At 32.5% G+C, this 26,427-nt stretch overlaps 7 protein-coding genes, 2 non-coding genes and 1 pseudogene across 16 annotated transcripts; 3 read left to right on the forward strand and 7 right to left on the reverse strand.

Annotated features, from left to right (window-relative positions):
* Nucleotides 1–123: 123 nt before the first annotated feature.
* On the reverse strand, nt 124–2,953 carry LOC114943423 (V-type proton ATPase subunit D pseudogene; annotated as a pseudogene).
* TRNAG-GCC (transfer RNA glycine (anticodon GCC)) lies at nt 2,422–2,492 on the forward strand. The gene has a single exon. It is a non-coding gene; the product is annotated as a tRNA-Gly (tRNA).
* Nucleotides 2,848–2,918, reverse strand: TRNAG-GCC (transfer RNA glycine (anticodon GCC)). Its single transcript has one exon. It is a non-coding gene; the product is annotated as a tRNA-Gly (tRNA).
* A 178-nt stretch (nt 2,954–3,131) lies between the features above and the next one.
* On the reverse strand, nt 3,132–4,116 carry LOC114943390 (uncharacterized). Of its 2 annotated transcripts, none has more exons than XM_029318990.2 (4): nt 3,888–4,116; nt 3,722–3,797; nt 3,521–3,644; nt 3,132–3,239 (listed from the first exon to the last, which is right to left on the reverse strand). In XM_029318990.2, the coding sequence occupies exons 1-4, from the start codon at nt 3,997–3,999 to the stop codon at nt 3,180–3,182; spliced, it is 372 nt and encodes a 123-aa protein (XP_029174823.1). In that variant the 5' UTR covers nt 4,000–4,116; the 3' UTR covers nt 3,132–3,179. The 2 variants fall into 2 exon arrangements, with proteins under 2 accessions (XP_029174823.1, XP_029174824.1); XM_029318991.2 differs by having other exon boundaries at nt 3,864–3,940.
* Nucleotides 4,117–4,279: 163 nt separating this feature from the next.
* MICU1 (Mitochondrial calcium uptake 1) lies at nt 4,280–10,212 on the reverse strand. 6 transcript variants are annotated; one of them, XM_085485461.1, is made up of 13 exons: nt 9,458–9,716; nt 8,955–9,013; nt 7,893–8,168; nt 7,604–7,760; nt 7,028–7,187; nt 6,190–6,227; nt 6,016–6,130; nt 5,774–5,934; nt 5,483–5,599; nt 5,264–5,388; nt 5,049–5,176; nt 4,668–4,757; nt 4,280–4,511 (listed from the first exon to the last, which is right to left on the reverse strand). In XM_085485461.1, the coding sequence occupies exons 3-13, from the start codon at nt 8,159–8,161 to the stop codon at nt 4,357–4,359; spliced, it is 1,515 nt and encodes a 504-aa protein (XP_085341587.1). In that variant the 5' UTR covers nt 8,162–8,168; nt 8,955–9,013; nt 9,458–9,716; the 3' UTR covers nt 4,280–4,356. The 6 variants fall into 6 exon arrangements, with proteins under 6 accessions (XP_085341587.1, XP_085341589.1, XP_029174817.1 ...); XM_085485463.1 differs by lacking the exons at nt 8,955–9,013; nt 9,458–9,716 and adding an exon at nt 9,726–10,212 and having other exon boundaries at nt 8,031–8,168; XM_029318984.2 differs by lacking the exons at nt 7,028–7,187; nt 8,955–9,013; nt 9,458–9,716 and adding exons at nt 6,554–6,713; nt 9,726–10,211.
* On the forward strand, nt 10,130–12,553 carry Metrn (meteorin). The gene is made up of 3 exons (XM_029318989.2): nt 10,130–10,384; nt 10,878–11,451; nt 11,559–12,553. Exons 1-3 carry the CDS (start codon nt 10,287–10,289, stop codon nt 11,772–11,774), a joined length of 888 nt encoding a protein of 295 aa, XP_029174822.1. The 5' UTR covers nt 10,130–10,286; the 3' UTR covers nt 11,775–12,553.
* A 281-nt stretch (nt 12,554–12,834) lies between these two features.
* Nucleotides 12,835–18,286, reverse strand: LOC114943412 (testis-expressed protein 2). Its single transcript, XM_029319025.2, has 7 exons — nt 17,947–18,286; nt 16,591–17,797; nt 16,141–16,518; nt 15,807–15,981; nt 15,254–15,735; nt 14,874–14,946; nt 12,835–14,764 (listed from the first exon to the last, which is right to left on the reverse strand). The coding sequence occupies exons 1-7, from the start codon at nt 17,993–17,995 to the stop codon at nt 14,435–14,437; spliced, it is 2,694 nt and encodes an 897-aa protein (XP_029174858.2). The 5' UTR covers nt 17,996–18,286; the 3' UTR covers nt 12,835–14,434.
* Nucleotides 18,287–18,626: 340 nt separating this feature from the next.
* Nucleotides 18,627–19,941, forward strand: LOC114943413 (TP53-regulated inhibitor of apoptosis 1). Of its 2 annotated transcripts, none has more exons than XM_029319026.2 (3): nt 18,627–18,794; nt 18,983–19,145; nt 19,515–19,941. In XM_029319026.2, exons 2-3 carry the CDS (start codon nt 18,999–19,001, stop codon nt 19,599–19,601), a joined length of 234 nt encoding a protein of 77 aa, XP_029174859.1. In that variant the 5' UTR covers nt 18,627–18,794; nt 18,983–18,998; the 3' UTR covers nt 19,602–19,941. The 2 variants fall into 2 exon arrangements, with proteins under 2 accessions (XP_029174859.1, XP_085341604.1); XM_085485478.1 differs by lacking the exon at nt 18,627–18,794 and adding an exon at nt 19,186–19,379 and having other exon boundaries at nt 19,021–19,086.
* Nucleotides 19,942–20,204: 263 nt separating this feature from the next.
* On the reverse strand, nt 20,205–23,453 carry Ssrp (structure specific recognition protein). Its single transcript, XM_029318948.2, has 4 exons — nt 23,241–23,453; nt 22,434–22,931; nt 21,952–22,347; nt 20,205–21,844 (listed from the first exon to the last, which is right to left on the reverse strand). The coding sequence occupies exons 1-4, from the start codon at nt 23,289–23,291 to the stop codon at nt 20,555–20,557; spliced, it is 2,235 nt and encodes a 744-aa protein (XP_029174781.2). The 5' UTR covers nt 23,292–23,453; the 3' UTR covers nt 20,205–20,554.
* Nucleotides 23,454–24,011: 558 nt separating this feature from the next.
* LOC114943420 (uncharacterized) lies at nt 24,012–25,676 on the reverse strand. Its single transcript, XM_029319034.2, has 3 exons — nt 25,396–25,676; nt 25,097–25,202; nt 24,012–25,024 (listed from the first exon to the last, which is right to left on the reverse strand). The coding sequence occupies exons 2-3, from the start codon at nt 25,199–25,201 to the stop codon at nt 24,206–24,208; spliced, it is 924 nt and encodes a 307-aa protein (XP_029174867.1). The 5' UTR covers nt 25,202; nt 25,396–25,676; the 3' UTR covers nt 24,012–24,205.
* Nucleotides 25,677–26,427: the final 751 nt, after the last annotated feature.

Raw genomic sequence — 26,427 nt, forward strand, 5'->3', positions numbered from 1 at the left:
TATAATTATATATATATAGTTACAAGTATAATTATTTATATATACATAAAATGATAATATGTATATAATTACTTATGTATACATATACTTATATAATACTTATGTATACATATTAATTTTTGACAAGTTACATTGAAGAAAACTTGACTAATAAATTCAAATAAATGCACATGGCAAAAATAGTAAAGAAACTTGTTCTCAAAGCCAAAAAATTAATATTAATCAAGATATTTTGATTTTAACGTAAAATGCCAAGCTGCAAAATGTTTCATGGAACAGTATTCTGAAATTTTCGGAAAAAGTTTGTTCAACTAGAGAGATTAGGAGAGACGTAGAGAGAAAAGCAATAGAGTCACGTTCTCATTATCATATCCCGATGTTTGGCAGCAGTTAGGCTGCTTTTATGGGCTGTATTTTCTTGGCATAATTGGGCGCACAAGCTCGCTCAGATCCCCCTTTCGATTTTCGTTTCCCATCTTGTTCTGTCATCGAGTCTTCGTGCGGTTCTTTCTCCTCGGTTGTCTGGCGCGTTTATTACAGGGGGTGGCCGTATCCCTTCTCCTTCTTTTCCTCGCTCCAAGAATAGGGTAAGAAATTTATTAGAGCGCGGACAATGTAAACAATAACGCGTGCAACCGGATTCCTCTTTAGCTAAAAAAGAAAAATTCCAACGTACCTCGTGACAGAATCATCTCGTTTTTGTTAGCGTTAAAAAAGAAGATCCTCGTCGAATGTGTCTGCATCTTCCTGAGCTGGATTGCAAGGGAATCTCCCGTTATATCGCTTCATCTTCCACTCTTGTATCTTCTTAATGCGATAGAATTCTTCTCGCTCGTATTCGTCGAGCTCGGTGACGATGTAAGCGAGGGTCCGTTCCAATCGCGGGATAATGACGTGCTGAAGAGCGTTCACGCGACGACTGGTGGCTTTGATTGCTCGATCAAGCATCTGGAAGTTGTGCTGCAACGACGCCAATTCAATCAGCAGGTCGATCGCCTTTCCATAATTTTTCTTCAATTTGGCAACCTGTTGACGTATCAAGTAGTATAGCTAGTAAACTATAACAAAATCCTATTTTAAAAGATATGCTAAACTGCATATGATAATGTGTATTGCAATATAATATGTTAAATATATTTAAAAAACATCACATTTTTTTAAAAACAATGTTTCGAACAAAACTTGCTTAAAGCAAGTAATCTATTTTAGGTCATTTTTCAAGATAATGTGATGGTAAATCTAGTTTTTTTAAAAATAGATCTTAATTAACCATCAGATGACCTAAAAAAATATATATTTCTTATTTTTATATAAGACATCCTGTGGTATAGGCATCCGCAGGATATTTTTAATTAGGCATGATACAATTTTTTTGTTTCTTAATTTTTGTTCATTCACAATTTTTTCAAGTTTAATTTTTTTGATATTTTCACCTTTTATATTGAATATACAAATAAATTCCAGTGTTTATTCAAAAGGAAAGCAAATGCTTAATTTTTTAATAAATCCAAGGAATCATCCTCCCCTGCAGATGTCTATGTCCTGTAGTAGTAAAAAACACTTTATACAAAGTTAGTCATTAGTAAAATTACAAAATTATATCGTAGTCTTTCTCTTTTTGTTTGTTAATTTTTGTTCAGTCTCAATTTTTTCAAGTTTAATTTTTTTTATCATCTTTTATATTAAATGTATACATAAATTCCAGTGTTTATTCAAAAGAAAAGCAAATGCTTAATTTTTTAATGAATCCAAGGAATCATCCTCCCCTGTAGATGCTCATGTCCTGTAGTAGTAAAGGACGCTTTATACAAACTTAGTCATTAATAAAATTACAAAATTATATCGTAGTCTTTGTCTTACCATATATAACGCAAAATTACTTGTTGCCCGCCTCTGGCTAATCCGGTGAACTCGAAGGGATCGTCACCGCTGCGGTAGGGCTCGTAGATCCTCAATCGAACCCCGCCGAAGATCTCCTGCCTGCACTGAATCCTGGTGCTGGCCCTGTCGACCGTTTCCAGGACCAAGCCGTTCACGCCGCCTGTCGCGTAATTTACCTCGGCTAACGAGAAGGCCGCGTTCCTCATAACTTCGCCCAGCTGTGATTTGTTCTTCAGCAGTCCCAGCAAAATCGCGCGAAACCGGATTAGGAGACCGTCGACCTTCTTCGCGAGCAAATCCTGACTCCTGCGCGCGCAGATCAAGCGACACTTGACGTTCGTCCGCGAGCTGGACGTCGGGAAGACCATCAGTCTGTCTCTTCCCGCAATTTCCATCATTTTTTATGCGCGATTCTTCTTCTCATTTGGCTCCAACGATTAATTTGAAAGGACCATAAACAAAGTTGTGAAGGTAGACTCGAATTGCCAATGACTATAGCGATCTAGGATTAATGACAATATGTAGGAGAGAAACTGTATAGCATCGGTGGTTCAGTGGTAGAATGCTCGCCTGCCACGCGGGCGGCCCGGGTTCGATTCCCGGCCGATGCAAGTTTTTTTTATAGAAATTTTATTTTTTAATCTAATATATATTTGGAAAATTATATTTCTATATATATTCAAATAAAATATTAATATTATATTATCTTTTATTTTAAATATTTATATTTTTATATTATAATATTTATATATTATATATATATATATATATATATATATATATATATATATTATATTTATATTATATATTTATATTATATTATATTAATATTTTATAAATAAATATAATAGAAAATTATATTTAAAATTTTTTTAATTAATATTTTTGAAAATTATATAATATATATGTATTATCAAATAAATTAAAAAAAAAAATTGTTTGCATAAACAAAAATATTAAAAAAATTGCATCGGCCGGGAATCGAACCCGGGCCGCCCGCGTGGCAGGCGAGCATTCTACCACTGAACCACCGATGCTGGTGATTATTCAGCTTCCTTTTAATCAGTCTCATTGTCCAAAATTATTGGGTCATTTTCAAATTTTTTATATATTAACTTTTATAATTTCTTAATTGTTACATTTTTTTAACACTTATTATTTATAATTTTTTTTTTACTTCTAAAATGTTATTTTATGACGATTATGTTATTAAAATAAGCTAACTAAGAAAACAATATATTGAATAAATAATTATTAAACACATTATCAATGTTTATTTATTAATCTCGCAATTCAAGTTAATGATTCAAGTCCCAATATTGCTCGCCGTAATCTCCATTTTTGTTACCCCATTTTATCTAAAATATAACAAACAAAGTTGTAAATAAATATTTAATCAAAAACATGTATACAAGAAAATAAATAAATATTAAAATATTGCTCAGATTAATTAATAAAAATATTATCTAAATTATTGTAAACGATGAAATATATGAAGCATTGATACATAAAATATACATAGTATAATAAATACTAATAATTGCATTACACATTACATCTATAGAGAATTTAATTAATTCATATTAAATAATTCTAATATACTTGTTTTTTATATACAATCACAAAACAGAAGAATTACCTTGCCACTATGACGATTGTTATCAAAATCCTTTTGTTCAAATCTCTGTTCCCATTCATTGGGATTCTCACAGACATGACCAAACTCAATTTTAAGAGGTGCAAGATGTTCAGAAAATATATCTCTGCATTATATAGGATTATTGTTATCAAAAAAACGTTACAAATAATTATCATTTTCCATATTTATATTATTACTCACTGAAAGTATTGTCCCATTGATAAAACATCTGCTATTTCTTGTTTTGAAGTCTCTTCTTTATTTACAATTTGTGAATCTGATATTATTATTAAAATATATTAATACATATAACATTGTAAGATGCAATATGCAAATGAATTACCATTAACATTTGACATCTACTTGCCTGCTACAGTCATGTCTGTAAGTTTTTCCAATAAATTGGCTGTGACAGAATTTATTATAAATAATATTGTTATTTGCATCAAAAATAAATTGAAATTATATTTCATATACATTTTATATTTAGTAATTCAACTTGAAATTATTAATAATATGAGATAAAGTCTGTTGATGTTTACTGAATAAACTCTGAATGCTTACTAAATGAGTGAAATTGTAGCTCTTACATAGCTCACAACTTTTTTTGACTGGTATCATGCTCTATTTCATAGAATAGTGAAAGTATATATTAATATAATACACCATATTGATGTAAAATTTACTATAATATATAAATCTAACTCTCCTAATAATACAAGTATAACGATTCTATATTGTAAATGTTATAATTCTATATTTGAGAATAATAATTTTTATATATTTTTATATATATTACATATAAATTAAATAGTATTTAGATTCTGTGGCTTTAATTATTTATCGTATGACAAGAGATTGCTATTCTTTGCACACTTTATCAAAGACTGAATTAACTTGACAAATCCAGTATCTTTCGGTTTCTCCAAACCGCGAAGAACACGGTTTTTCATCACAGAAACGAATTCCCGATTACTAAGTTGTCCATCCACTATAAAAAACAGGATATACAATGATGATTTTAAGATTTACTTAAGGCGTACTTTGCATATCTATATACATACTATGTCATAGATACTGCAATTACGTTTTTAGTAGTTTGTTAATTAGAAATATAATAATACTCTATTGATAAAAATCAACTTACTATTTTCGTCGAAAATCGTATACACCACTTGAATAATATGATCACTCAAATCGACGTGCGCTACAGTTTTTGCTACATGTTTCAATGTTGCTGCAATGTTATACAAAAATATTTATTAATAAATAATTAAATATATTAATAAAGATACACATTGCTCAACATTTTAAATAACACTACCGATTATTCTTTTACAATTAATATATCATAATAATTTCAAATTATATATTATTTAAGTCAAATTTTCAATTAAATATTTGTGTAACTATATATATAATTGTAAGCTCTAAATTATTTATTATTCCATATCGTACCTTGATCAATACCATGTGTAACTATATATATAATTGTAAGCTCTAAATTATTTATTATTCCATATCGTACCTTGATCAATAGATGCACCAGCTATATGATAGAATGTTAGGGCTGTATCTACATCATTAATATTATTTAAAAAGTGGAAAAATTTGAGATATTCCTCTTTGCTGATTCCTTTTGGATCTTCCTTGAAACTGCAAATAAAAAATATTTAAACATATGTAAAATGATCTAAAATTTAAAAATAAATATAAAGAAAGTGAATATTTTCATATACTTACGTCTTCTTTACTCTTTTCAACATTTTCGCCTTCTTTTTTGTCGAGTATCCGGCATAAGCTAATAATAATTCCGTAAAATCTACCTCAGTGATATTGCCATTCTCATCTGGATTTCGTCGTTCAAACTTATAAGTAGAAAACAATATATAAGCAAACAATCAAATATAAATGAAAACGTTGAACTGGTTGTACATTATGTCGAATTTGATTGATCCTTACTTCGAGACCCAGAATCTCCCGCTGCAATTGTTGCTGAAAGTCCAGGAATTTCTCGATCGTTAGCTTCTGATTCATTTGTGGCCCAAAGAAGTATGTAGTTAGCGCAGAATTCACTCCCTAAAATAAAGATTTCAATTATTTTTAATTTTTAATTAAGTATAGTTTTTAAACATGTAGACACATCATTCAAGAATTAATAAGCATTTATTTTGCATATTTGTTTTGCTTAATACTTCGTGAATTGTCAAAATTCATGTGTCAAAATTCAAGTATTAACAAGTTAATTATGACCTTAAATGTGTTTCCTGTGTTCGAGTGATCACGGTGTCGAGTGCCTATGCTAGTTTGTTGCCGTATTAGTGTAGCCACTTTTCCAAACTCTTCTGAATCGACATCACCATCTCCATTAAAGTCAAACATTCTAAAGGCAATTTCAAAATGACGTCTGGAAGCTATAAAAAAATTTAAATTTTCCGTCTAATATTTATATACATAATTAAAGTTTAACGTAAAATAGTAGACATGCTGCTTACTTGACAATACAGTCAACAAAAAGATGTAATCAGAGAAAGTAATGAGGCCTGCACTGCCCAGCTTGTAGAAGATGCTGTCTTCGTCCAATTCCAATTCTAATTTCGTGTGAATATTCTAAAAAGAAGGAAGTATGAACTTACATATTTCTTCTTTACTGAATCTCATTAATGTACCTTTGGATCATAACGCTTGTACTGGTCCAGTCCAAGGCCTGAAAATTAAAATAAAGCGTTATAATTGTTAAGTCTTCTTTTTCTTACATTTTCTCTTACGTGAGTTAATATAAATCTGATATACAATTCAGGCAAATTGTAATCTGCAAATTATAATTGTAATTTATAAATTTTTTTATCTAAAATATAATATATAAATCTGAAATATTAATTAAAAATTTACACATGCAAGAAAGAGCTGATCAGAATGCATTTTTGCAATCAATTAGGAGAAAATTAAAGAGCATTGAAGAGAATATTAAGTATCAAGCAAAATTTAATGTGAAAAATGCCAAATAAGCAAAGCATAATCGTATAGGATTACCATCGGGCTGTTTCACGCCGGGCGTCATTGATCTTAAAAAGTCATCCGGCGTCATAAACACCTCGTGCACGTCGTTGCTCGTGACCTGGAGGGTCGCGAAGTAACGGAACACTTTGTCCGGTGTAGAGTAATGCCTTATACGATTTTCGTATTCTATTATCTGCACACAGTTAATTGATAATTCGCAACTCTCAAAAAAGTGCAAACTTCTTACGGAAGATTAATAGCGCACACAATATATGTTCCAGTATTGTTATTCATATCTGATTTTGACAATCAGGAATTTTTTTGAAGAATTTTCTTCATGCAAGTCGTATCATATAAAATTGTAAAGCTTTTAGTTAGCAGAGCGAGACAGGTAAGTATAGTGTTTAGTAAGATTTAGTATAAATGATTGTAGAGATAGGAAGACAAGATACCAAGATTATGCACAGCATCAGGGCCAATTACAATGAAAATTTTGAAAAGCCCTACCATTTGGCTGTTGCATGTCTGGTGTAATAGCCCGCATAAAATCATCAGGTGTCATATAGATTTCAACATCCTCTAAGCTAGTCACTTTTACAGTCGCAAAGTAACGAAAGATTTTATCTGGCGTCGAATATGATCTTATTCTGTTCTCGTACTCTATTATCTGCAAAAATACTTTAGCCTGCATCGTTCTGCTGTACGGATACATGCTGATGCATATAAAGCACAAAATTGTTAAATCTACTATTTAATAATTATGCTATTTTAATAATTATAATGCACGAAAAATGATTGCTGCATACTGTATATCCCTTTTCCTTGTTTTACTGCTACAATTTTATTTCATTTCAATATAATTATATATTATATGTAATTAAGAAAAAATTATATACAAATTTGTTTCATCTTTTAATAATAAAAATACAACTTGTATGATATGAAATAATATAAACATAAATAACTTATGTTATGTATGTAAACTTGCTCAATATTCTTGAAATAATTTAGAAAATTTTAAAACACATCTATATATATCTATATATATGAAATCAATATCAATAGGGTAAATATTTAATCAACCTTTCTATCGCGAAATCCAATCTTCTGTTTCTTACTCTTCTTCTTCTTTTGTTCCTGCTCTGTCTGTTCCACACTTCTATCTGTTTCATTAGCCTGAGTCTCTTCTACCAACTGAATGCTGGCTGCATCCACTTTAGGTGGTATCATACCAAATAGCCTGCAAGATAATATTTTATTTTAATATACTAAAAGCTAAATTTAATTTTCAAGAATTATACAAATTATTCCCTTATGCATCTTCAAAATTTTATTAATTTTTCATTTTTGATAATTAATATCATTGACTTACTTTTGCCAGTCAACAGTTATGCACATCAGCATTATAACACCGGGAACTATAACTGGCATAGCAAAGAGAAGTCTAGATTTTTTTCTGGTATGACCAAAGTTTTTATAATTACGAGTCTGCTGGTACTCATACTTGTACCTCTCTTCTCTATAAGTTGTGTAACTGTTGTTACATTCTAGAGTATAGAATGCATTGGTTAACAAAAGTCTGTGTTGTGGATACTGCCGGAGTACACACGCACTTCTACTGAGTAGCATTGTCACAGCCATATTTTCCCTGAAAAGAATTAAAAATACATTAATTGCATATTACGTATAGTTACCTATTATTTAATAATTAACTTGTAAAAGAAAATAACAAAATTTAATCAAAAACAGCTGAGTAAATAGAAAACGATACATATGTATAAGATATATTCTTTATGGACTATCTAGTATTCTATTATATGTAGATATAGATGTAAAAGAATTTAATAAATTAATATAGATAGATTAATTTATTAAACAAATTGGATAAATAAAAAAACTTCAGCTTTATTAACATTGAATAACTATAACAAAATCATCATCGATTGTTATCAGATCTTGTGCCAGGTTGTGTGATAAAAAGTATGAGAATTTTAATAAATTTTTCAATAGCAACAAATGAAAATGTCATTTGTTTTGAATCACTTTTTGAACATCTGTCATATGGTAGGAGATACCAGTCTCAAGATGAGTAAATGTGATTGTAACACTGAGTCTAACTCAATCTCAAGCAAAATTCTGACTAAACGTAAGCATCCAAGGAGGGCAATAATTTTTTTACTAAATAATTGATTAATGATACAATTGATTAAAGATATCTGATAATAGAGCATCTAATCTACTCAAATCAGGGATAAATTATTCAAATTCTCGAATTTTTAGAACAACAAAGGCATGTTGCATCTGACACATCGCAAAACATGCAAGAGCAAGATGCAATTTTATATCTGAAAGAAAAGAGAATCCGTGAAATCATCGATTTTCTGATGTGCAATCTTTTAATCCATCGACCTGACGATCCTTTCGAATATCTTACTCAATTCCTAGATAGATGCATCCTCTCTCGTGATGGCCTCATTGATTCTCCTTCCTTTTCTTTACAGTAAAAAAAAATTATTATATACATATATTAATATCAAATATTATATATAATATATATATATATATATAACATTACAAAATAATTATATAAAAATTTATATATATATATATGTACATATTAATTTTTCTTTTCTCTATACTGTATAATTTTAATTCTTTAGAAACATAAGACAAGTTAAACAGTCACATAGATAAATAAACTGATCCATCACTATTTGATGATGAACAAGGAATAACAAGATAGGAAAGAATAAGAATGGATAAGAAAATTTTAAGCAAAAAATTAAGAAAATAATCATTGCCTACAGGAATTCTTGAAATCCAATTATTTCGTTTTTTCGACGCACAATTTTTGATTAATAACAATGTAAGAGATTATATGAAATATACACAAATATGTGACAAATGTGAAAAGATTATATGCATCCAGAATATTACCTACTAATCCTAATCTAGCAGAATCTAAGTCAACCTAACACAAGTCTAGCTCAAACAAGAACAGGTCTTGTTGGCGGCGTAAAAATCTGCAGTGAACTGCATCCACTGACTGCATCAAGCTGCATCTAGTGCATCTCGCCATGTGATCACGTCGGAGTGAGACAGACGATACTTGAATTTATTTTAAGCGCACTTATGTGCTGTTAAATTATAAATTCGAGAGAAAATTAATTTCAGGAGAAAATAAATAAATTACGGATGTACGTACGTCGAAACACTTTTTTTCTGCGACACGTGCTATAAATGGACTCCGTCCGCGCCAGAGAAAACTGCGTAGCACGCTCTCGTAGTGGGCGGTCCTAAACAAGGACGATCTCTCGAGATACTCGCGAGTTCACGCGTACATTCGGGCTCCGCGAGTGCCTGAGCGAGGTATCTCTGTCCTTCCGGGACGTCGAATATATTTTTGCAAGAAAGACTTTTTGACATTTCTCCCCCTCCCCCCCAAGCGCCTCGTAACAGCTGTTCGCTGCCATTATTAGTCGAGCGACCATCTGGAAGATTTTATTAGTGCGTCTGGAAATATTCCACAAGTGTGTTTACTCGACGACAGATTTTTACAGATTTTTTATTTTTTTTTTAACGGCGAATATACGTGTTTTAATTAAGATATTCCACAAATGAGCGAAAAATAATATTATTGTTACTTGTTGGTACTTATTCGAGAGAGAGAGCATTCCGAGTTCCGCGAAAGCGTCATTCTTGCGAAAATCAAACATGTGACGCGTTTGTTATCTGGTTATCGTTTTATGTAGTGTATATATTAAAAATGTTACGCCAGATAATTATTATTGCCCTCAGTCTGCTCCTCGTCAGCTTATCCGCCTACGAACATAACATCGCGGACCAATGCGACTGGTCTGGAAGGTTAGTTCTTCATCATCATGTATACTTTTCACATTTTAACATTTCAACTTTATTGTGTCAAATTTCTGGCTGTAGAATAGGAATCAATTGCAACAAACGTATGTTAATTATACATTTGTTCATCGTTGTTCATATTCTATAGAAAAGATTTTAGTATGTTTTAGTTTTTTATACTAATGTCACGCATATTAATGTATAATTTAGTTTTATTATTTTATAAGTTTGTTTGACAGGTCATTCTGAGCAGAAGATATCAATGAATATATGTATTTTTTATATTTTTAACGTCTACATAGTTACAAAAGCTTTAAAGTTCCGCCATTCTCACAGTGACATTACATGCTCTGTGACTTTTCACAAACATCCCTTGTTTAAGGTTCAATTTTATATTAAATACTCAAATGTTACTTCCTGAGTTGACACACATTGAATACGTGGATGAAACATATAAAGATGCATCACTAAAATATGTAAACTCTTGTTTTCTGTGCAGCGGAGGAGGAGAAAGTGGTGGTGTTCGACCAGTATATCTGCGCTGTGCTCGAGGAACCGTTTTATGGCGTTATCCTCATGGTGCCCTGAGGATAGTCCTCTCTTTCCCAGTTTCATCCACGGGAGACACTCTTGTCAATCATAACAGCTTGAACATTCGTGCATGTGTTAAGATCTCTGGACCTGCCCGAGTATTCTTGGAAGCCGGCCGCAAGCTGAGACAGATTTACTCTCCATCCGATGGCAAACACGAGTATTCACATCGATGCTTCCGCTCGCGGGAGCACGTGGCCGCGCTCTACATAGAAGCCGAGGATGATTACTCCTTTAAAAGCACCAAGGTCAAGCTGCAGTACGATCTGGAAACAAGTTCACCCAAGGGGGGTATGCTACATATTCCGGACGAGGAAGAGGAGTGCAGGCCGTGCTCTATGGAGGAACTTGCCAAGGCTTATTGTCAGAGCGACCTGGTATCCAGAGGCACCGTCACCGCCGTTGAGCAACAATTTGATCTGGACGCTGCCGAATTGGTGCTCAGAGCCACCAAGATTCTGCGCCAAGTCCAGGAAGCCGAGGTAAGCAAACTGAGCTTTGCTTCGCAGGAAACGTCATCTTTTTGATTTTTAGATTCCTTCTATATACAATAAAATTAAATTATATGTATCTTGATGTATGTTGACAGAACAACGAGAATAACGTCGACGGAATGGTCTCTTCTTCGAGAAACATACGCGTGAGAGTGCCAGCGGTGTGTGACGCGCGACACGGTCCTGGTGAATTCGTGATAATGGCCAAGCGACGTCTCGGAGACCTCATTTTGGTGTGCGCACCTAGGCTGGAGACATGGGAACAGATTGTACAGGAGATGGACACCGCGCCCTGCGTCCTCAACAGCTAGCCGAATTAAGATTTAATTTTCTTCAGAAAGCTGTAAAGATCTGTAACACTAAATAACAGATACAAGGATTCATAATGTTGTAAAACTGGAAATCTAAAAAAAAAACACCGGTAGTAACAGTGTCAATGTCGAAAAATGCTGCCAATCTAGCTATTTACGAGAGTATTGTATACATAGGGAACATCATTCTTGGTGTAAGTGGCGTGCAACTGTCAGACTGTTGATCTCCAAACTGTGATATTATTTGCTGCATTAAGAGAAACGTGGAAGAGTGCACGAAAACATAGAAAGTACATTTGCTCTTATATTTGTTCTAGAGAGCAAAACGATTATTATATATACAGAATAGCTCAGAAATTGTGTACTTTTTCTTCAAACGAAAAAATGTGTTTAGATCTGTTAAGAAATCTTATATTCATGATTTTTATTTTGAATGATATAATATCTGATCTTTGCGTATTACAATTTTTGTTAAAATAACATCTACTTGTGAGATTGCATAAAGATTTTATCTATTTATATTCCTACAAAATTTTTTTTTAATGCTTTAGCTTGCTTGCAAATTAATTATTAATATTATAAAACTAATATGGGAGTAAAATTTAGGATCTATTGCTAAGAGAAAATGCGCAAAGATTAAGATACTGTATGTACATTTTACGTAAACGAGTACGTCGACTCGCTGCAGAATTAATTATATATTATTATAATTGTATTAATTAAATAACTATAACAATTGTACAGATTGAATAAACACGTTTTATAAATTTTTATATTAATCTGAATAATTGTTCTCTTATCAGGATAACAGAAAATATGTGCGATAAATAAAGAAAATATATTTGAAAAATAAAAAAATATTGTATTCTCTTTGTGTACTTTTCAATTTTTTTAAAGTCTATTGTGTATACTGTATATAGTAGAAATAATCGTTTATTAGTTATAATATGAAATAAAAGAAAGAAAGAGAGAAAGATCTTTTGGACGTTACAATTTTATAATAATGAAAGATTTTTTTTTAAACTTGTTTGAGAAAGAAATTTTCTAAAAAAACAACTGATAATGTACAATAATTTATTTTTGCAAAAACTGTTACAATATAACTCTGTGATTTAATTCTGGACCCACAATGTGAGATTAACAATGTAAGTCTTAAACGAAAAATATCGTTTAAAAAATCTTTACAAAATATATTTGCTTTATTGCATTAATTTTATATGTTTAAACGTATGAAATGACTTTTCTAATATATAATTTGTATCTTATATGTTTAATAAAAAGTTTCCTTATTTTTAAGAATATATGGCTTTTATCATAAAATAAAATCACATTGTGATTCCAGGATTTATTCGATATATTATAATCTCCCTGAGACACGCAAATACACAACATTCACACGCATATTTGTATAGTATCAAACAAAATAACACAGCTCATAGATCAAATCATGTGGCTAGTAGATATAAACTTTATATTCACTTAATTCATTCACATATACTTCATATTCATATATACATTTTGTTTTCTCTCAATTGTCGTTGACTCAGTAGTATAACTTACAATTAGTTGATCAATCAGAGACGGAGGAGAGTGAACTTTTTTGCTATATCTGTCGAAAAGCCATTGATTATAAATTTCTCTTGCAACAGAGAAATAAAATTTACATATCTATTTGTTGTAATTCGATGAATTATTTTACATTTTTATGTCAACAATTGTATATATAAAATTAACATTTTTTGAACATCGCATTTAAAATCAACGCGGTCGATTTTGATGAACAGTATTAACACATTATGTACTTTTTTCTTTATCATACTTTATCAATCAACTATATTCGCTCGATTATATTACGAGTCTAATTATCAAGACACAAAAAGTTCTACTGGCATATAAGTGATTGTATTCCATTTCATATATATATTTTTAATAATTTTGCCCATTTTAACAATGATTTTTCAATCAAAAATAATCGATTATTTAATTTCATTATAATCCAGTCATTTTATAATATTTTAACAATGTAACAAAATATTTTGCATCAGCTGCCTGCATCAAAAGACTAAATGTATGATCACATAGACATTGATATTAGTATTCTTTTTTGTTTAAGATAGGCGCCACATCATTTCGTGATATTTATAGTTGTATAATTAAACAATCTGCAGCGAATAATGCACTTCATTAAATATTAATTAAATTGCCTTACTTTTCCGTGCATCTCTCTCTTACTCGCTATATATTTGGTTTGCATACTTTAATCAAATTAATGCTCATAATGATTTTTTTCTCTCCTGCCTCCTTTTTAAATTTTATAAATATAAAGATAATTAATAAAAATAAAATATATATCACAATCATTCTTCTCACTTTCTTGTAAATACTGCATATGCCTAACGAAACATTTTTTTCATTTAGGCGAGAAAAATAATGCAACAACAATATTAAAAAATATTGTAAAAATAGAGCTAAAACTACACATTATTTTGAAAATCTTTTAATTTTTTCACAGACTTATATTTACGAATTTCGATGAATTTACCGTATCGATGAGAAAAAAATCCATTTCTCAATTATACGAGTGAGGATATTTACAAATCATATACAAAAAAAAGAAATGTAAAAGCAGGAAACTGTTTTGGCTGACGTAAAAAAGTTGTCTATGTCACGACAAAGGGATAATTTGGGCAGAGTGACAAGACCAAATCATCCATATTTGGTAGAACCACTAGCTTTTCGAATTCCTTGAGCAGCTTATTTTCAATCCACTTGGTCACATATACAATGTTCACAGTCCTTTCACCAAGGGCTGGCTGCACAGTAAGGGTGATCTTAGGCACGGGCTTGAAACCGTACCAGAGTCGATCAGAAGGTGGTGGAGGAATGTTTACCAGAAGACAACCCTCGATGCCGGAAATGTTAACTATGAAGCGGATCTCTGTATTAGAGACACCCTCCATTGCTCTTCGTATATAAGATAACTCAGTGGCCTAAAAATTAGTTAATATAAATTATAATTTGTTTTTGTAATTATTAGTACAATAATAAATTGACTACTTAAACTAAAGTCACTAAAATCATTAAAAATCATTCACTTACATGTCGGAAATATTTGTTGGCTGTTAATTTATCGACCATGCTGAGAAATTTCTTGCCAGAAGATTGAATTGGTCTATAATATACGAAAATCTAATCAATCTATTATCATTTTTACAAATTATTATAGTCTATAAATAAATTTCTTTATAAAATTTTTTTAGAATACTAATAGAAGCTTATGTTAGAAAAGAATGTTGCATACATTTAATTGCAAAAAATTAAATCTTGTGTTTACATATTCTTAAAAATCTATTCTTATATAAAAAAAAAAAATGCATTTTTTTATTAGAGAAGATTTAAAGATTGCTAGCTACATGACTAAACAGAGAGGGAAAGCGATTCGCAAATTGAAAACACTCATAATTTATTAATTTACTTACGTGGCATCTTTGGATGTGACGCACAATGCGACATTTCCGACATCTTCATCTTCTGTGGACGTCTCCGGACTATCTTCTACATCGCTGTCGAATATTGGCGATCTGGTAGGAATGGTTTTCTCGTCGATGATCTCACCGCAAGCGCTACTTGCACGTGTCAGTTTCATTAGATTCAGCTTTGTCTCTACAGTCATCGTCAAACAACCCTTATAAGTAATATTCATATCAAGCCAAAGTCCACGTTCGTCGAGTACCGGTTTAGTAACTTTATGAATCGTCGGAGCGTTCTGTCCGATTACTATTTCCGTAATGAGAAGGCTTTCCATAAAATACGGAAGTTTTATATTAGACAGTTTGCGTTGTATTTTGTCCTGAATAAGATTAATTGTGTCTGGACAACCATGCATGTCGAACAATAATCGTCCCAGAAGACAGTTTATCCAGAGAACATCATCTTCCTTTGGAGAACCCTCGGGATCCACCTAAATGATAATCGATTAGCTAATCATCAAAAGGATCATGAAGTTAATTAATTTGATTTTGCTTCACTTACGTTCAAGTACTTGTTCATATAGGTGTTATAACTGATTTCGGGAGACGTCTCGAGCAGTTTTGTTTCTGCCACATCCGGGACAGAGACTACATTTGCGCAGGATACGGAATCATTCGTGGAACAAGTTGAATGTCGTTTTTTCGAAAGAGACACTGCTGATGTTAATCTTCGAAACCTGAAAAAAGTCATCGTAAATTAAAATCTGCCGATGATCGGAGAGAGAAATTTTAAGCTATGAATCATATATTTCAAGAATTGTTAAGTTAAATTTAAAGGCTTTCGTAATTATTTTGTACTGATTTAAAATATATGTTGTGCTGCAAAGAAATATTACCAATCTTCCTTCTCTCGGTCGGCACGCGCAAAGACATAAAGTTTACATTTGGTGACTTCTTCGTTGTCGCGACAATCCTCGTAAATACTTCTCAAGGACTTGGATTGCGAAAGATCATCGTCATCTTCGTCTTCATCGATTTTTGACTCATCTTCTTCATTATCTTTAAGAAATTCGAATCTCGAGTCTTCGTCCTCACTTTTTGTCTCATCGCACAAGATATTTTCCTCGACTTCCTGATTAGCTCCTTCCGCCTGAGTAACTTTCTTCTCATCCTCGAATTCTTTTCCAAGATCCATGCAATCATCCAATGTTATGACCTCTAATAAAGCTCCTGGATCCATAGTGATACAAATTGGATACTTCTTGCTCCATCTCCTGTGTATAAAAAATATTTTTTATATGTATATTTCTATATATAAAAAATTTATCCTAAAATATGATGATTACCTTCTCCGAATGAGTCCTTCCGGTACCAGTTCTATCTTTGCACCAATAAGATTATACACGCGTTTCCTAATAAACTTATATTTTCGTTTAGGCTCATCCCACACCGCTCTCTTTGGTACTTTCATCCTAGTCTCCATAATTCGCAGCATTCCGCCTTCCAGGCTGAAGAAAACCGACTTTGTGCGTGCCACATGATAGTTCTGGGAATCATAGAGATATGGCAACTCATTTAACCAGCCCTCATATTTTTCTTGGACTGCGTGCTCTTCTGCCGCTGGTATCTCCAGTACAGGAACCACCACGTGAGCAGGCTCTTTATTTAAAGGCGTTGCTAAAATATCTTGGATCTTCTGTACTAATTTATATATTATCACTGTGGTGAAAACTCCTATAGAAAAACCAACTAGATGTGAAGGCAATGGAATCACAAAGCAGAAAGTAAACACAAGGATAAACAACGCGGCTAACTGCTTTGTCAATTGCTGAAACACATGATCCTTCATATGAGAGAGCAATGTGCTGAATTTTACTTCTTCTTTCTGGACATATCCATCTGATTGGCTGAAAAGATTGCGACGACACATAATATCGTTCCTTTTATCCTCGTCGCGAAAATAATCTTGTTTAAAGAGAAGCGTTTCAGGAGTGGATTCGGAAAATTCAGCTGCTTCCACACCGCTCTCTACACTCTCGTCCTGAGAGTTTTTGGTTTTCAAGCCAGTTTTCACCTGCGAAAATCCCACAAATCTCGAAGCTGTATTTTTATTGGTAGCAGCACCTGGTTCCTTCTCTTGTCTTTCGTTGACATTTTCATCAACTGGTGTGATATCACCTGGATCCTCTGAATCGCTAATACTGGAATTATCTTTATTAAGTTTTCTCTTCTTCTTATCGCTCTTTATCTCAGAAAGTTTCTCCTCAAATGTCTTTGTAATATTTCGCTTGATCTCAGACAAGACCTTCCATGGATCTGAAGATGGATGAGTACCCTCAGACATGTTATTGTCATTGGAACGTCTCTCTGATCCATTCTCCATTCCTTGGCCATTCTCGCTGTCCTTGGAGGGACTTGATGGAAGGGTCCTCGTTTTCTCAGACTCCGGAGTGGTATGTTTCTCCTCATCAGAGGAACTTGGATATAGTTCCTCCAGTTCATCGTCATTAGCTCGATAATGAATCACTGGTACAGATGTGGCAATTGGCTTGCCTTCATAGAAAAAAAGTACAAAGGTCGAATATAATAAAAGATTAAAAATATTACATTATACATGAAAGGTTTAAAAAATTAAATCATATCTTTGTTACAAGCATTAAATTTGGATTATTAATGTATCTATTTTTTTTTTTACAACCCACCTTTTAACATCCCCAGTGTAATTTTTCCTGGACTATGTCTGCTACTCATTTCTACGATTGAAGCTACCAGCTATCGTATCAGGAACTTATCAATGACGACATTGAATTAAGTGTTCTGTAATCTAGAGAAAAATTACAGAATCTCTCGAAAGTTTATTTCACATTTTCCAATAACATTTTCCGCCCGAGCGGGGCGACGATATCATATTTTAAATAATGAAGATTATACTACGATACGTCGAGTATGTGTGACATTGCGTCAAAACATAATTTTCGATCTATAAAAACTGCCCACGACTGTCAAAGTGCTCCGAATCATGGGATCCTCGCACGCATGCGCTGAATAATTAGGCTTACGTGTATAGGGCTGTTCCGATATTCGCTGCCAGTATTGAAATGCTATAGTTTACGTGACGTACACTATAGATTTTCAGTATTGGCATTATTCATTTTAAAGATGCAGAAAAATAGAGATGCAATTTAAAATTTTTCTTTTTAATTAAAAAAATATATAAACCAACAAACGTAATTAGACCAACAATCACCAAGAAACGATCAACAAACGATTTAAAAAAAATTAAAATTTTTAAAATGGGCGCTTGTCAGCCTTGTAACGTTACTGCGTTGGAAGGCCCAAGAAATGCTAGGAAGTATTTTTTGTTGGTGATTCTGAATATCGCATAGCCAATCATTCTTCATAAAAGTTTTGACGTCTATAGCCTAATTGCTCCATGTTCGATAATCCTGATCAAATCGAAAAAAAATTATCACGATTTATAATCGTATCGGTTAAAGTGCGGTTATTCAGCACAATTTTTCGATCGCATTCAAGTATATCTTCACTATAAGTGAGTATTGCAATATTTATTAATTTTGCCCAAATTTTCATTAAAATTATGAACCGCTCTTCCAACTTTTTTATTCCATTCAAGATTAGACGTGTCATTACTTGTTTTTTAAACCCAACCTTCAAAATTAATTTCACAACTAAATTTATAAAACTGATAAATTCTATAATCTTTGAAATTGATTTCAGAACAATATTCTTATTCATGAACAGCATAGGCGAGACGTGCAATGAACTAAAGCAACAGTATGATTCCTGTTTCCACACGTGGTTTTCTGAAAAATTCTTGAAAGGTGACACGAGTGACAGCACATGCTCGCATTTATTCAAAATGTATCAGCAGTGTGTCAAGGTAATTAGAACAAGATTGTATCTTGCTTGTATATCTTTAGGAGGTCTGCAAGAGTGTAACGCATGAAACTGAGAGAGGGAGAGAAAGCAAGAGCGCAACATGGAGCATTGCAGTGAGTTGAAACAGAAATACGACGCCTGTTTCAACAGTTGGTTCTCTGAAAAGTTTTTAAAAGGGGATACCAATGATTCAGTATGTGCCCCCTTGCTTAAAGTCTATAAAGATTGCGTGGCGGTAAGTCTTATCTCCCTTCTCGCAGATCAGATTCTTGTGTGAACTGCTAATTGTTAAAAAAAATCTTTAAATTTTGTCAATACGATATAAAAAGACAGCTAATGTCAACAATTGTGTGCTTCCTGTATGTTTTAGAAGGCCATGAAAGAGCAGCACATTGAGTTCAAAGAGATGGAGACAAATTATTTAGAAACCGAAAAGGAAAAGAAACCACATAGTTGACAAGAAAATGTGTACATGTTATGATTAGAGTCCTACATAGTTTCTTTAAAAGTTGTCAACAATATAAGAGTGCAAATACTTTCAATTGTCATTTCTACTTTTCATTATGAAATAATGATTAATGTTTAAGTAGATCATACATCTTGATATATATTTAATGTTTATAGCATCCACACATAATATATGTATTACTGCCGAATAACCGGGAGAGTTTTGAACCGAATGTTTTATAGATTTTATTTGTAGCATTTAAACATTAAAAAAAAATATATATATCACGAGAAATTATATATTGTAATAATGCATATGTGCTGTGTAATAAATTTAATTATTTGTTTAATTTGTGTAAATATTTTATTAAATTCTTCTTTCTCTCTAGTTTTTAGGTTGCAAAGAAAAAAATTGTGTAAAGAAATTATTTTATAAACGTACAAATAAGTTATTTTATATATTTAATTAATGAATGACATAGAAATAATTTATACAAAATTCTTACACAAGAGAGAAAAGAATATTTCCTGTTTTTATACATTTTTTCATTAATGAAAAAAAAACTTGTTTAAATTGTGTAAAGAAATGGTTTTAATTAAAAGTAAAAATAAATTAGTTTTGTATATTTAATAATGAATGAATGACAGAATAGTTTTTACAAATTGTTGTCATTAGTAAAAAATGAAAAAAACACTTGTTCGAACGAATAGAAATAAAAAAAATTGATAACATAAATTGTTTCAATATTCAAATCTAATTAATGTTTTGTTAAAATTAAATGAATACCACCTATAAATGTATGTACTATTAATCCAGTTAAATCTTCATTTTCTTATAAGAGTAAAAAAGTCATTTACTCTTGCTCGAAGATTCTCTAACAGTGTAAATGGATAAATGAACAAGTGATAAATAGTATTTATATCAATAATAATATACAATATAATAGTACTGAATAATATTTATTAATCGCTATTCTTAGATTCCGAATCGGATGAGGGTGGAGTGCTCTCAATAGGTTCCTCCGCGTCGCTCTCTTCATTGTCCGATGGTTCTCGTTTCTCCTTCTTCACTTCCTTCTTTACAATATCTTCCGCAGGTCGCTTCACACTCTTCTTCTTCTTCTCCTTTTCATCTCCACTCTCATCATCGGAATGCTTCTTTTCGGACTTCTTACTCTCGTCGCTACTACTATCATCGTCGCTGATGTATTCTTTGCTTTTGAAAGACGACCCGGTCATTTTGCTAGGCGAATCCTTCTTCGTCTCTTTCTTCTTCTTCTCCGGTTTCTCTTTCGTCTCTTTCGTCTCTTTCGTCTCTTTCGTCTCTTTAGATTTACCGCCTCCGCTAGCTTCGTATTCCTTCATCGATGCCAGATACTCTTTTTTGGCCTTGGCCGCCTTCGCTTCCCATTCCGATTTATCCTTGAGTTCTCGCCACATTTCGCCACCCTTTTTCGCGATTTCCGTCAGTTTGAATCCCGGATTATCTGCCTTGATGCTCTCGCGCGTGCTGTTAAGCCACAGCATGAACGCAGTCGAAGGTTTCTTCGGTTTATTCGCGTCCCTCTCCTTCTTCCGCTTCCTCTGTTTGCGCGGTTTTTCCGACACCGTCTTCGCTGACTTGGATTTCTTCTCCTTCTTCTCTTTCTTCTCCTTCTTACGACTAGCCCCGGACGCGTCCGAGTCCTCGTCGCTGTCGGAACTATTGGGATTGCTGTCGTATTCCTCGGCGACGTCGCTCACGTCCTGATTCGGATTGAAGTCCTCGTCGGTCGAGCCTTCCTCGGAGTCTTGGTTTTGATCGCCGTCCTCGCGTTCCTGGGCCTCGGCCTTGACTCGCGCCAGATAAGCGTCCGGTTCATCCTCCTGATCGCTGTCGCCGAAGTCTTCGTCGTACTTGGGTTTGTCGCTCTTGCCGCGATTCTTAACGCGCAGTTTCTTCGACGTGATGAAATCGAACAATTTACCGTACTCTTCCTTCTCGATGCTGCTGAAGGTGTGAACCACCCCGCTCGTAAGCTCGATCTCGAAATCGAAGGATCTGGTCGAACCGCCACCGCGTGCAAAATTCACCGAAGCTATCTCCTCAAAGCGAATGTGTATCGGCGGTTTGTGCACGTAGATGAAACCACGCTCGAGCGGATATAGATACCCTGCCGCGGCTTTGAAGGAGCAGCCAATCGCTGGTGTCTTCGTATGACCCAAGAAATGTCCAGGTCCGGTTATCTTTCGATTAATTATCACCTTCATCACCTACAAATAACGTTAGACTTGAAATAGAGATATAAATGTTGAGGAAAAAATTATTATTTTAATTTCTCTCTCTCTCTCTCTCTCTCTCTCTCTTTCGCTTTACCAACCTTGCCAAGTACTTCGTATGTCGGTCCCGTTAATTCCTTAGTGAGTTTGTCTTCGTACTTCTCCTTTAGCTCCTTTTCGGTGAACGGAAGCTCGATGGAAGTCTCTTCTTCCTGGCTGAATAGAAGAACCAGATAATGATATCGCGTTTGACCCTGTTTTATAGGAGGATCCAGGCTCACGACGAAGAATGTTTGCCGACTATCCTTGTGCGGCAGTAGAAAAAGTCTCAGGACAGTTGACATGGGAATTTTATAGTCAAAAGTTTTGCCGTGCAGTTGAAAGAAGGACTGGAAGATTTTGATGTCATAACGACCGCGCGGGGTCAGACAGTGAATCTCCCTAAATATAGCAATTGCATCGCCGCTCACACTGATTACAGATGCTTTGTCCATCACCTATGAATGATAAAGGAAAGATTTTTTTTTAAATTTCAAGTATGGAAGTATATTCGTTCATTAAATTTAAATATATTCTCTCTCACCTGCTGATGGAATGCTTCTACAGGATCTTGATCAACGCTATCACTAACAGGAATGTGAAACCTCATCTCCATCAAACTGACCGGAGCATCATCATTCTGATGAAATTCTAAGGTTACTTCATTTTTGCCCGTATTACATTGTGACACATCATACAGAGGGATTTCAAAAGCAGTGTGATGGCCCACATCAAAGCTCAAAATAGATCCCATAAACTTTGCAGTACCCAAATTCCATCCTTTTAAACTTAGTTCTTTCTCCAACATATCTTTCTTGTAATTAACAGAAAAGAACTTGGCAATTTTTTCTTGATCAGCTTCTTTGAAGCCTTTGAAACGATGCAGTGTGCCACTTTTTAAAAAGATACGCAGACCCCAGGTTCCAATAAATTTTTGAAAGTTTACCATCTCCATATCAGAAGCAGAAATCTGTTCTACTTTACCAGTCTTCTGATTTTTAAAGATCAGGTGCTGGTCAGTTAACTTTAATCTGCCTGGTGTCTGTAAATAATAGAAAATAATTCATCAATTACCTAATCATTAAATCAATAAAATAATTTAAATTTGTATATTTTAAAAAACCTAATTTTTAATTACAGAATGTAATAATTAAACAATTTGCACATTCTCAACAACCAACTTCAAAAATCAAAATTGTAATCAACACGTTAAATATTAGCGTAACATAGAATAAAAAGTTTTCGCTTTTTAACAAAAAACAAATTAAGAATTTAATGCTTTATATAATAATAATAATAATAAATCAATTATATACGTGAATTTTACTTTAAAACAATAAAGAGCTCTTACCATAGCGCCCTTAACCTCGGCGTAGATGTCTGGGTATTCCAGAAAATCCATCTTTTCTTTCTTGTTTTTTTCTTCAAAAGAAATTAACCAAAAATTGCTGTTTAATAATATATCTACTCAAGATCATGTATAATACAAATCAATCTCCGATTATGATAACATGTACAGAAACAAGGCAGGTATTGTGCGCCATTTACCATTGAACGAAATCAAGATTGCCATCTTAAAAGCTGATGCTGAAGAATGAGAAAATTCTGAACTAGCAATTGAATGTGATTGGTTCCTCTGTTCGAATCCAACTAATCAGCGTCGAATGTTAGATGAATGTGACCAATCACGTTCGATCGCTACCTAGGGATTTTTTGTGCCGTTGCCTTCTCTGTCGACTTAAATTCACAAAAGTAATCATGTCCTCACGCACGTGTAAAAAAATTAATCTTATCTGTATAATCTTTTAACATATACAATATATATATATATATATATATATATATATATATAAAATAAATCTAATTCCTAAATAATAAATATATTAGAGGATAAGAAAAATGTACATTATTTATTTGATAAGACTAAATGAAGTTCATAGCTTGTACACATATTTATAAAATCAATTTGCAAAAGATTTAATTGTTTATCTTCTAAGTTTCTGTAGCTCTTGCGTATTTTATAATACTGAAAATATTTAACAATTTTTCTATCATTTACTAATAGATTTTATACTACGGCGTTAATAGTAATATAGGATACGAATATAGGAAGAAAATACAGTTTTTCAAAATAGAAAACAATGCTTTATTACAATTTTTGTATTGCACCAAAATGTTCTACTTTTGCAAGTGATCAATTTGCAAAGTAACTCTTATATTAACTAATCTGATATAATAACATTTATAATCCATAGTATATGTTTCAGTCTTTTTTTAATACTTAATTAGTTACTTATTAATAAATAATAAACTAAGCTACATATTAACGAGTGCATATAACCAATCATTATTTGTGTTTTCCGTTCTAGGATTTTCTGTACTCATGATACCTTCTAATATTTTGTCTATATTTGAACTAACATCCGAATTATTCAATGAAGAATTATTTGTTTTATTTTGATTATTTGTATCATTTGCATCAAGCAACAGCGGTATATCAATTTCCGATAGCGTTTGTGAATTAAAATTTGTTTTTTCTGCTCCATTCATAGTATCATCCAATCTTTTACACTGTGTATCTAAATCAACCGTTTTACATAATGTATTATCGAAAAATGTATTTTCAGCAATATCCTTCGAAGTCACATCTATTGGTAGCTTATTATGTTTGTACATTTTCTCTTTATCACAGCACTCGTTATTCTTTGATAAAAATGTAATATCAAGATTAGTCTTTTGGATCTTAGTGACCTTAGGCATTGTTTTGCAAGCACATGCACTTGCATTATCTTCTTTTGTACTATTCCTTTCTTCAATAAAATTATTTTTTAGTTCACTTAGCCTTAATATTGGCAAAGAACCTGTACATTCTTTACTGGAATTAACTTTACTTTTAAGTAATGTATCAAGTTTATTTTCTAACGAAGGATTGCCTGAATATTCAGCACTAACACTATCAGTTGATTCCTTAGACAGCTCTTCACCAGGAGTTACAGGTGGAGTATAAAGTAACAATTCCATAGATATGTTTTCTTCAGAGATACCAATTGGAGGAGGTGCCTCTTCATCCCAATCGCAGCCAAAAGCATCTCTTGCAAAGTACGTCAATTCTTCAAAACCAATTGGCCAAGGACACTGAAATACAGAATAAATTATGAACATAAGTGTGAAGAGAATACATCGGAATAGAGGAAAATTGATGTTTACAGTTTCAGCCTCGCAAGACCACACTGCTTCCTTGAAGTTGACCTGAAACGCTTTGATCTTTCTTTTTAGGCCGTTCCTTATACATAGCGGACAAAACTTCATCATTCTGCAATAGAATCATCAAATTATTAATTATTTTATTGATGATGCATGTAAACATATAGGTTATAATAACAAGATAAACTTTGACAGTATAAAACAAATATAAATATCTATTCTTATATTAATTAAACGCGATTAATGTTTCGAGCGTTTCGCGAATTCAATTAAGTACCATATTATTGTTCTGTGTAACTTACTTGCAAATTAAAACGTGCTTTCATTAATAGGCTAACCTACAAAATTGCCGGTAACTTGTATCGCAAGTGGTCACTTAAACGAAAATCAAAATTGGAAAAGACTTGGAGTGATCAATAGTGCATTTCACTGCATTCACAAACGTTATTTGTCTTAATACGACAAAGATGAAAAATATTTCCACGTGTTTGACGAACAATAGCGAATTATGTATTTTCTCGAGTGGAATCCTCTAACCCGCCATTTTTTTTCCGCACGTCAGCGCCACACGTTGACGATCATTGGAACTACGTTCTGAACTGAAACCTCTTTGCAATATCTAAGCTCCTGATACATACCTCTTCGCAAAATATGTTCTCCGCGTCATCGGATGACCGAGTAATAGCAGAACACGTCGCAAAGAAGTGCGCGTTGGGAGAACATATTATGCGAAGAGGTTTCAAGAAACACGATAATTGAGCTTTTAGCGAGTATGATTTTCCGTCCAATTTTTTTCTTTTTTACGCAAGATTGCGATAATCGGTATCGGAAAATTATTTAATACGATAAAATGATTAATGAGTTGTTAATAATATTAGTTTCTACAATTAATATATATGAAAAATGTAGATTCTGTTGTCATTTAATATCAAAATTTAATATTTTATCCGATATGTTTTTCATAATGATCTAAATTTATTATTAAATATATTGAAAAATTGAACACAACGATAAATTTATTACAAAAGGACACGGAATATTTAGTACACATATTACAGCATATGATTGTAGCTAACATATGACTTGAGATCTAGATGTAAAATCATGTTTATTGTTTTGAATCGCATGTGTTTATCAAGCTATGTTTGGTTAAAATAAAATATTTAAAATAAAATATTTTATATTTTTTTATGAAATTTTAATTTTTGTGAAATATCGTACAATATGAAATAAATCATTAATACAAAAAATATATGTAAGAGATTAGAAAGAATTGGTTATGAATATAGATATAAGAAAATGAGAATCGAATAGCTTTTTAATTATTATATTAA

This window comes from Nylanderia fulva, unplaced genomic scaffold (genome assembly GCF_048542155.1).
Source record: "Nylanderia fulva isolate GAGA-0341 unplaced genomic scaffold, ASM4854215v1 Scaffold37, whole genome shotgun sequence".
Classification (NCBI taxonomy): domain Eukaryota; kingdom Metazoa; phylum Arthropoda; class Insecta; order Hymenoptera; family Formicidae; genus Nylanderia; species Nylanderia fulva.

What these genes read in the sequence shown, in the direction of transcription:
- MICU1 (XM_029318984.2), bottom strand. Translation starts at nt 8,161, where the DNA reads ATGGCTGTGACAATGCTACTCAGTAGAAGTGCGTGTGTACTCCGGCAG. An exon ending in ACACAGGAAACACATTTAAG is followed by an intron (nt 5,600 to 5,773) that starts GTCATAATTAAC and finishes TCTTTATTTTAG; the next exon opens with GGAGTGAATTCTGCGCTAAC. An exon ending in GGGAGATTCTGGGTCTCGAA is followed by an intron (nt 5,389 to 5,482) that starts GTAAGGATCAAT and finishes TCTACTTATAAG; the next exon opens with TTTGAACGACGAAATCCAGA.
- LOC114943420 (XM_029319034.2), bottom strand. Translation starts at nt 25,201, where the DNA reads ATGATGAAGTTTTGTCCGCTATGTATAAGGAACGGCCTAAAAAGAAAG. An exon ending in GGTCTTGCGAGGCTGAAACT is followed by an intron (nt 25,025 to 25,096) that starts GTAAACATCAAT and finishes TCTGTATTTCAG; the next exon opens with TGTCCTTGGCCAATTGGTTT.
- Metrn (XM_029318989.2), top strand. Translation starts at nt 10,287, where the DNA reads ATGTTACGCCAGATAATTATTATTGCCCTCAGTCTGCTCCTCGTCAGC. An exon ending in CAATGCGACTGGTCTGGAAG is followed by an intron (nt 10,385 to 10,877) that starts GTTAGTTCTTCA and finishes TTTTCTGTGCAG; the next exon opens with CGGAGGAGGAGAAAGTGGTG. An exon ending in GCCAAGTCCAGGAAGCCGAG is followed by an intron (nt 11,452 to 11,558) that starts GTAAGCAAACTG and finishes GTATGTTGACAG; the next exon opens with AACAACGAGAATAACGTCGA.
- Ssrp (XM_029318948.2), bottom strand. Translation starts at nt 23,291, where the DNA reads ATGGATTTTCTGGAATACCCAGACATCTACGCCGAGGTTAAGGGCGCT. An exon ending in TAGAAGCATTCCATCAGCAG is followed by an intron (nt 22,348 to 22,433) that starts GTGAGAGAGAAT and finishes TATCATTCATAG; the next exon opens with GTGATGGACAAAGCATCTGT. An exon ending in CATACGAAGTACTTGGCAAG is followed by an intron (nt 21,845 to 21,951) that starts GTTGGTAAAGCG and finishes CGTTATTTGTAG; the next exon opens with GTGATGAAGGTGATAATTAA.
- LOC114943413 (XM_029319026.2), top strand. Translation starts at nt 18,999, where the DNA reads ATGAACAGCATAGGCGAGACGTGCAATGAACTAAAGCAACAGTATGAT. An exon ending in TGTATCAGCAGTGTGTCAAG is followed by an intron (nt 19,146 to 19,514) that starts GTAATTAGAACA and finishes TGTATGTTTTAG; the next exon opens with AAGGCCATGAAAGAGCAGCA.
- LOC114943390 (XM_029318990.2), bottom strand. Translation starts at nt 3,999, where the DNA reads ATGTATATGAAATATAATTTCAATTTATTTTTGATGCAAATAACAATA. An exon ending in TACAGACATGACTGTAGCAG is followed by an intron (nt 3,798 to 3,887) that starts GCAAGTAGATGT and finishes TAATAATATCAG; the next exon opens with ATTCACAAATTGTAAATAAA. An exon ending in ACAATCGTCATAGTGGCAAG is followed by an intron (nt 3,240 to 3,520) that starts GTAATTCTTCTG and finishes GTTATATTTTAG; the next exon opens with ATAAAATGGGGTAACAAAAA.
- LOC114943412 (XM_029319025.2), bottom strand. Translation starts at nt 17,995, where the DNA reads ATGAGTAGCAGACATAGTCCAGGAAAAATTACACTGGGGATGTTAAAA. An exon ending in GTCACATCCAAAGATGCCAC is followed by an intron (nt 14,947 to 15,253) that starts GTAAGTAAATTA and finishes CGTATATTATAG; the next exon opens with ACCAATTCAATCTTCTGGCA. An exon ending in CCAACAAATATTTCCGACAT is followed by an intron (nt 14,765 to 14,873) that starts GTAAGTGAATGA and finishes ACTAATTTTTAG; the next exon opens with GCCACTGAGTTATCTTATAT.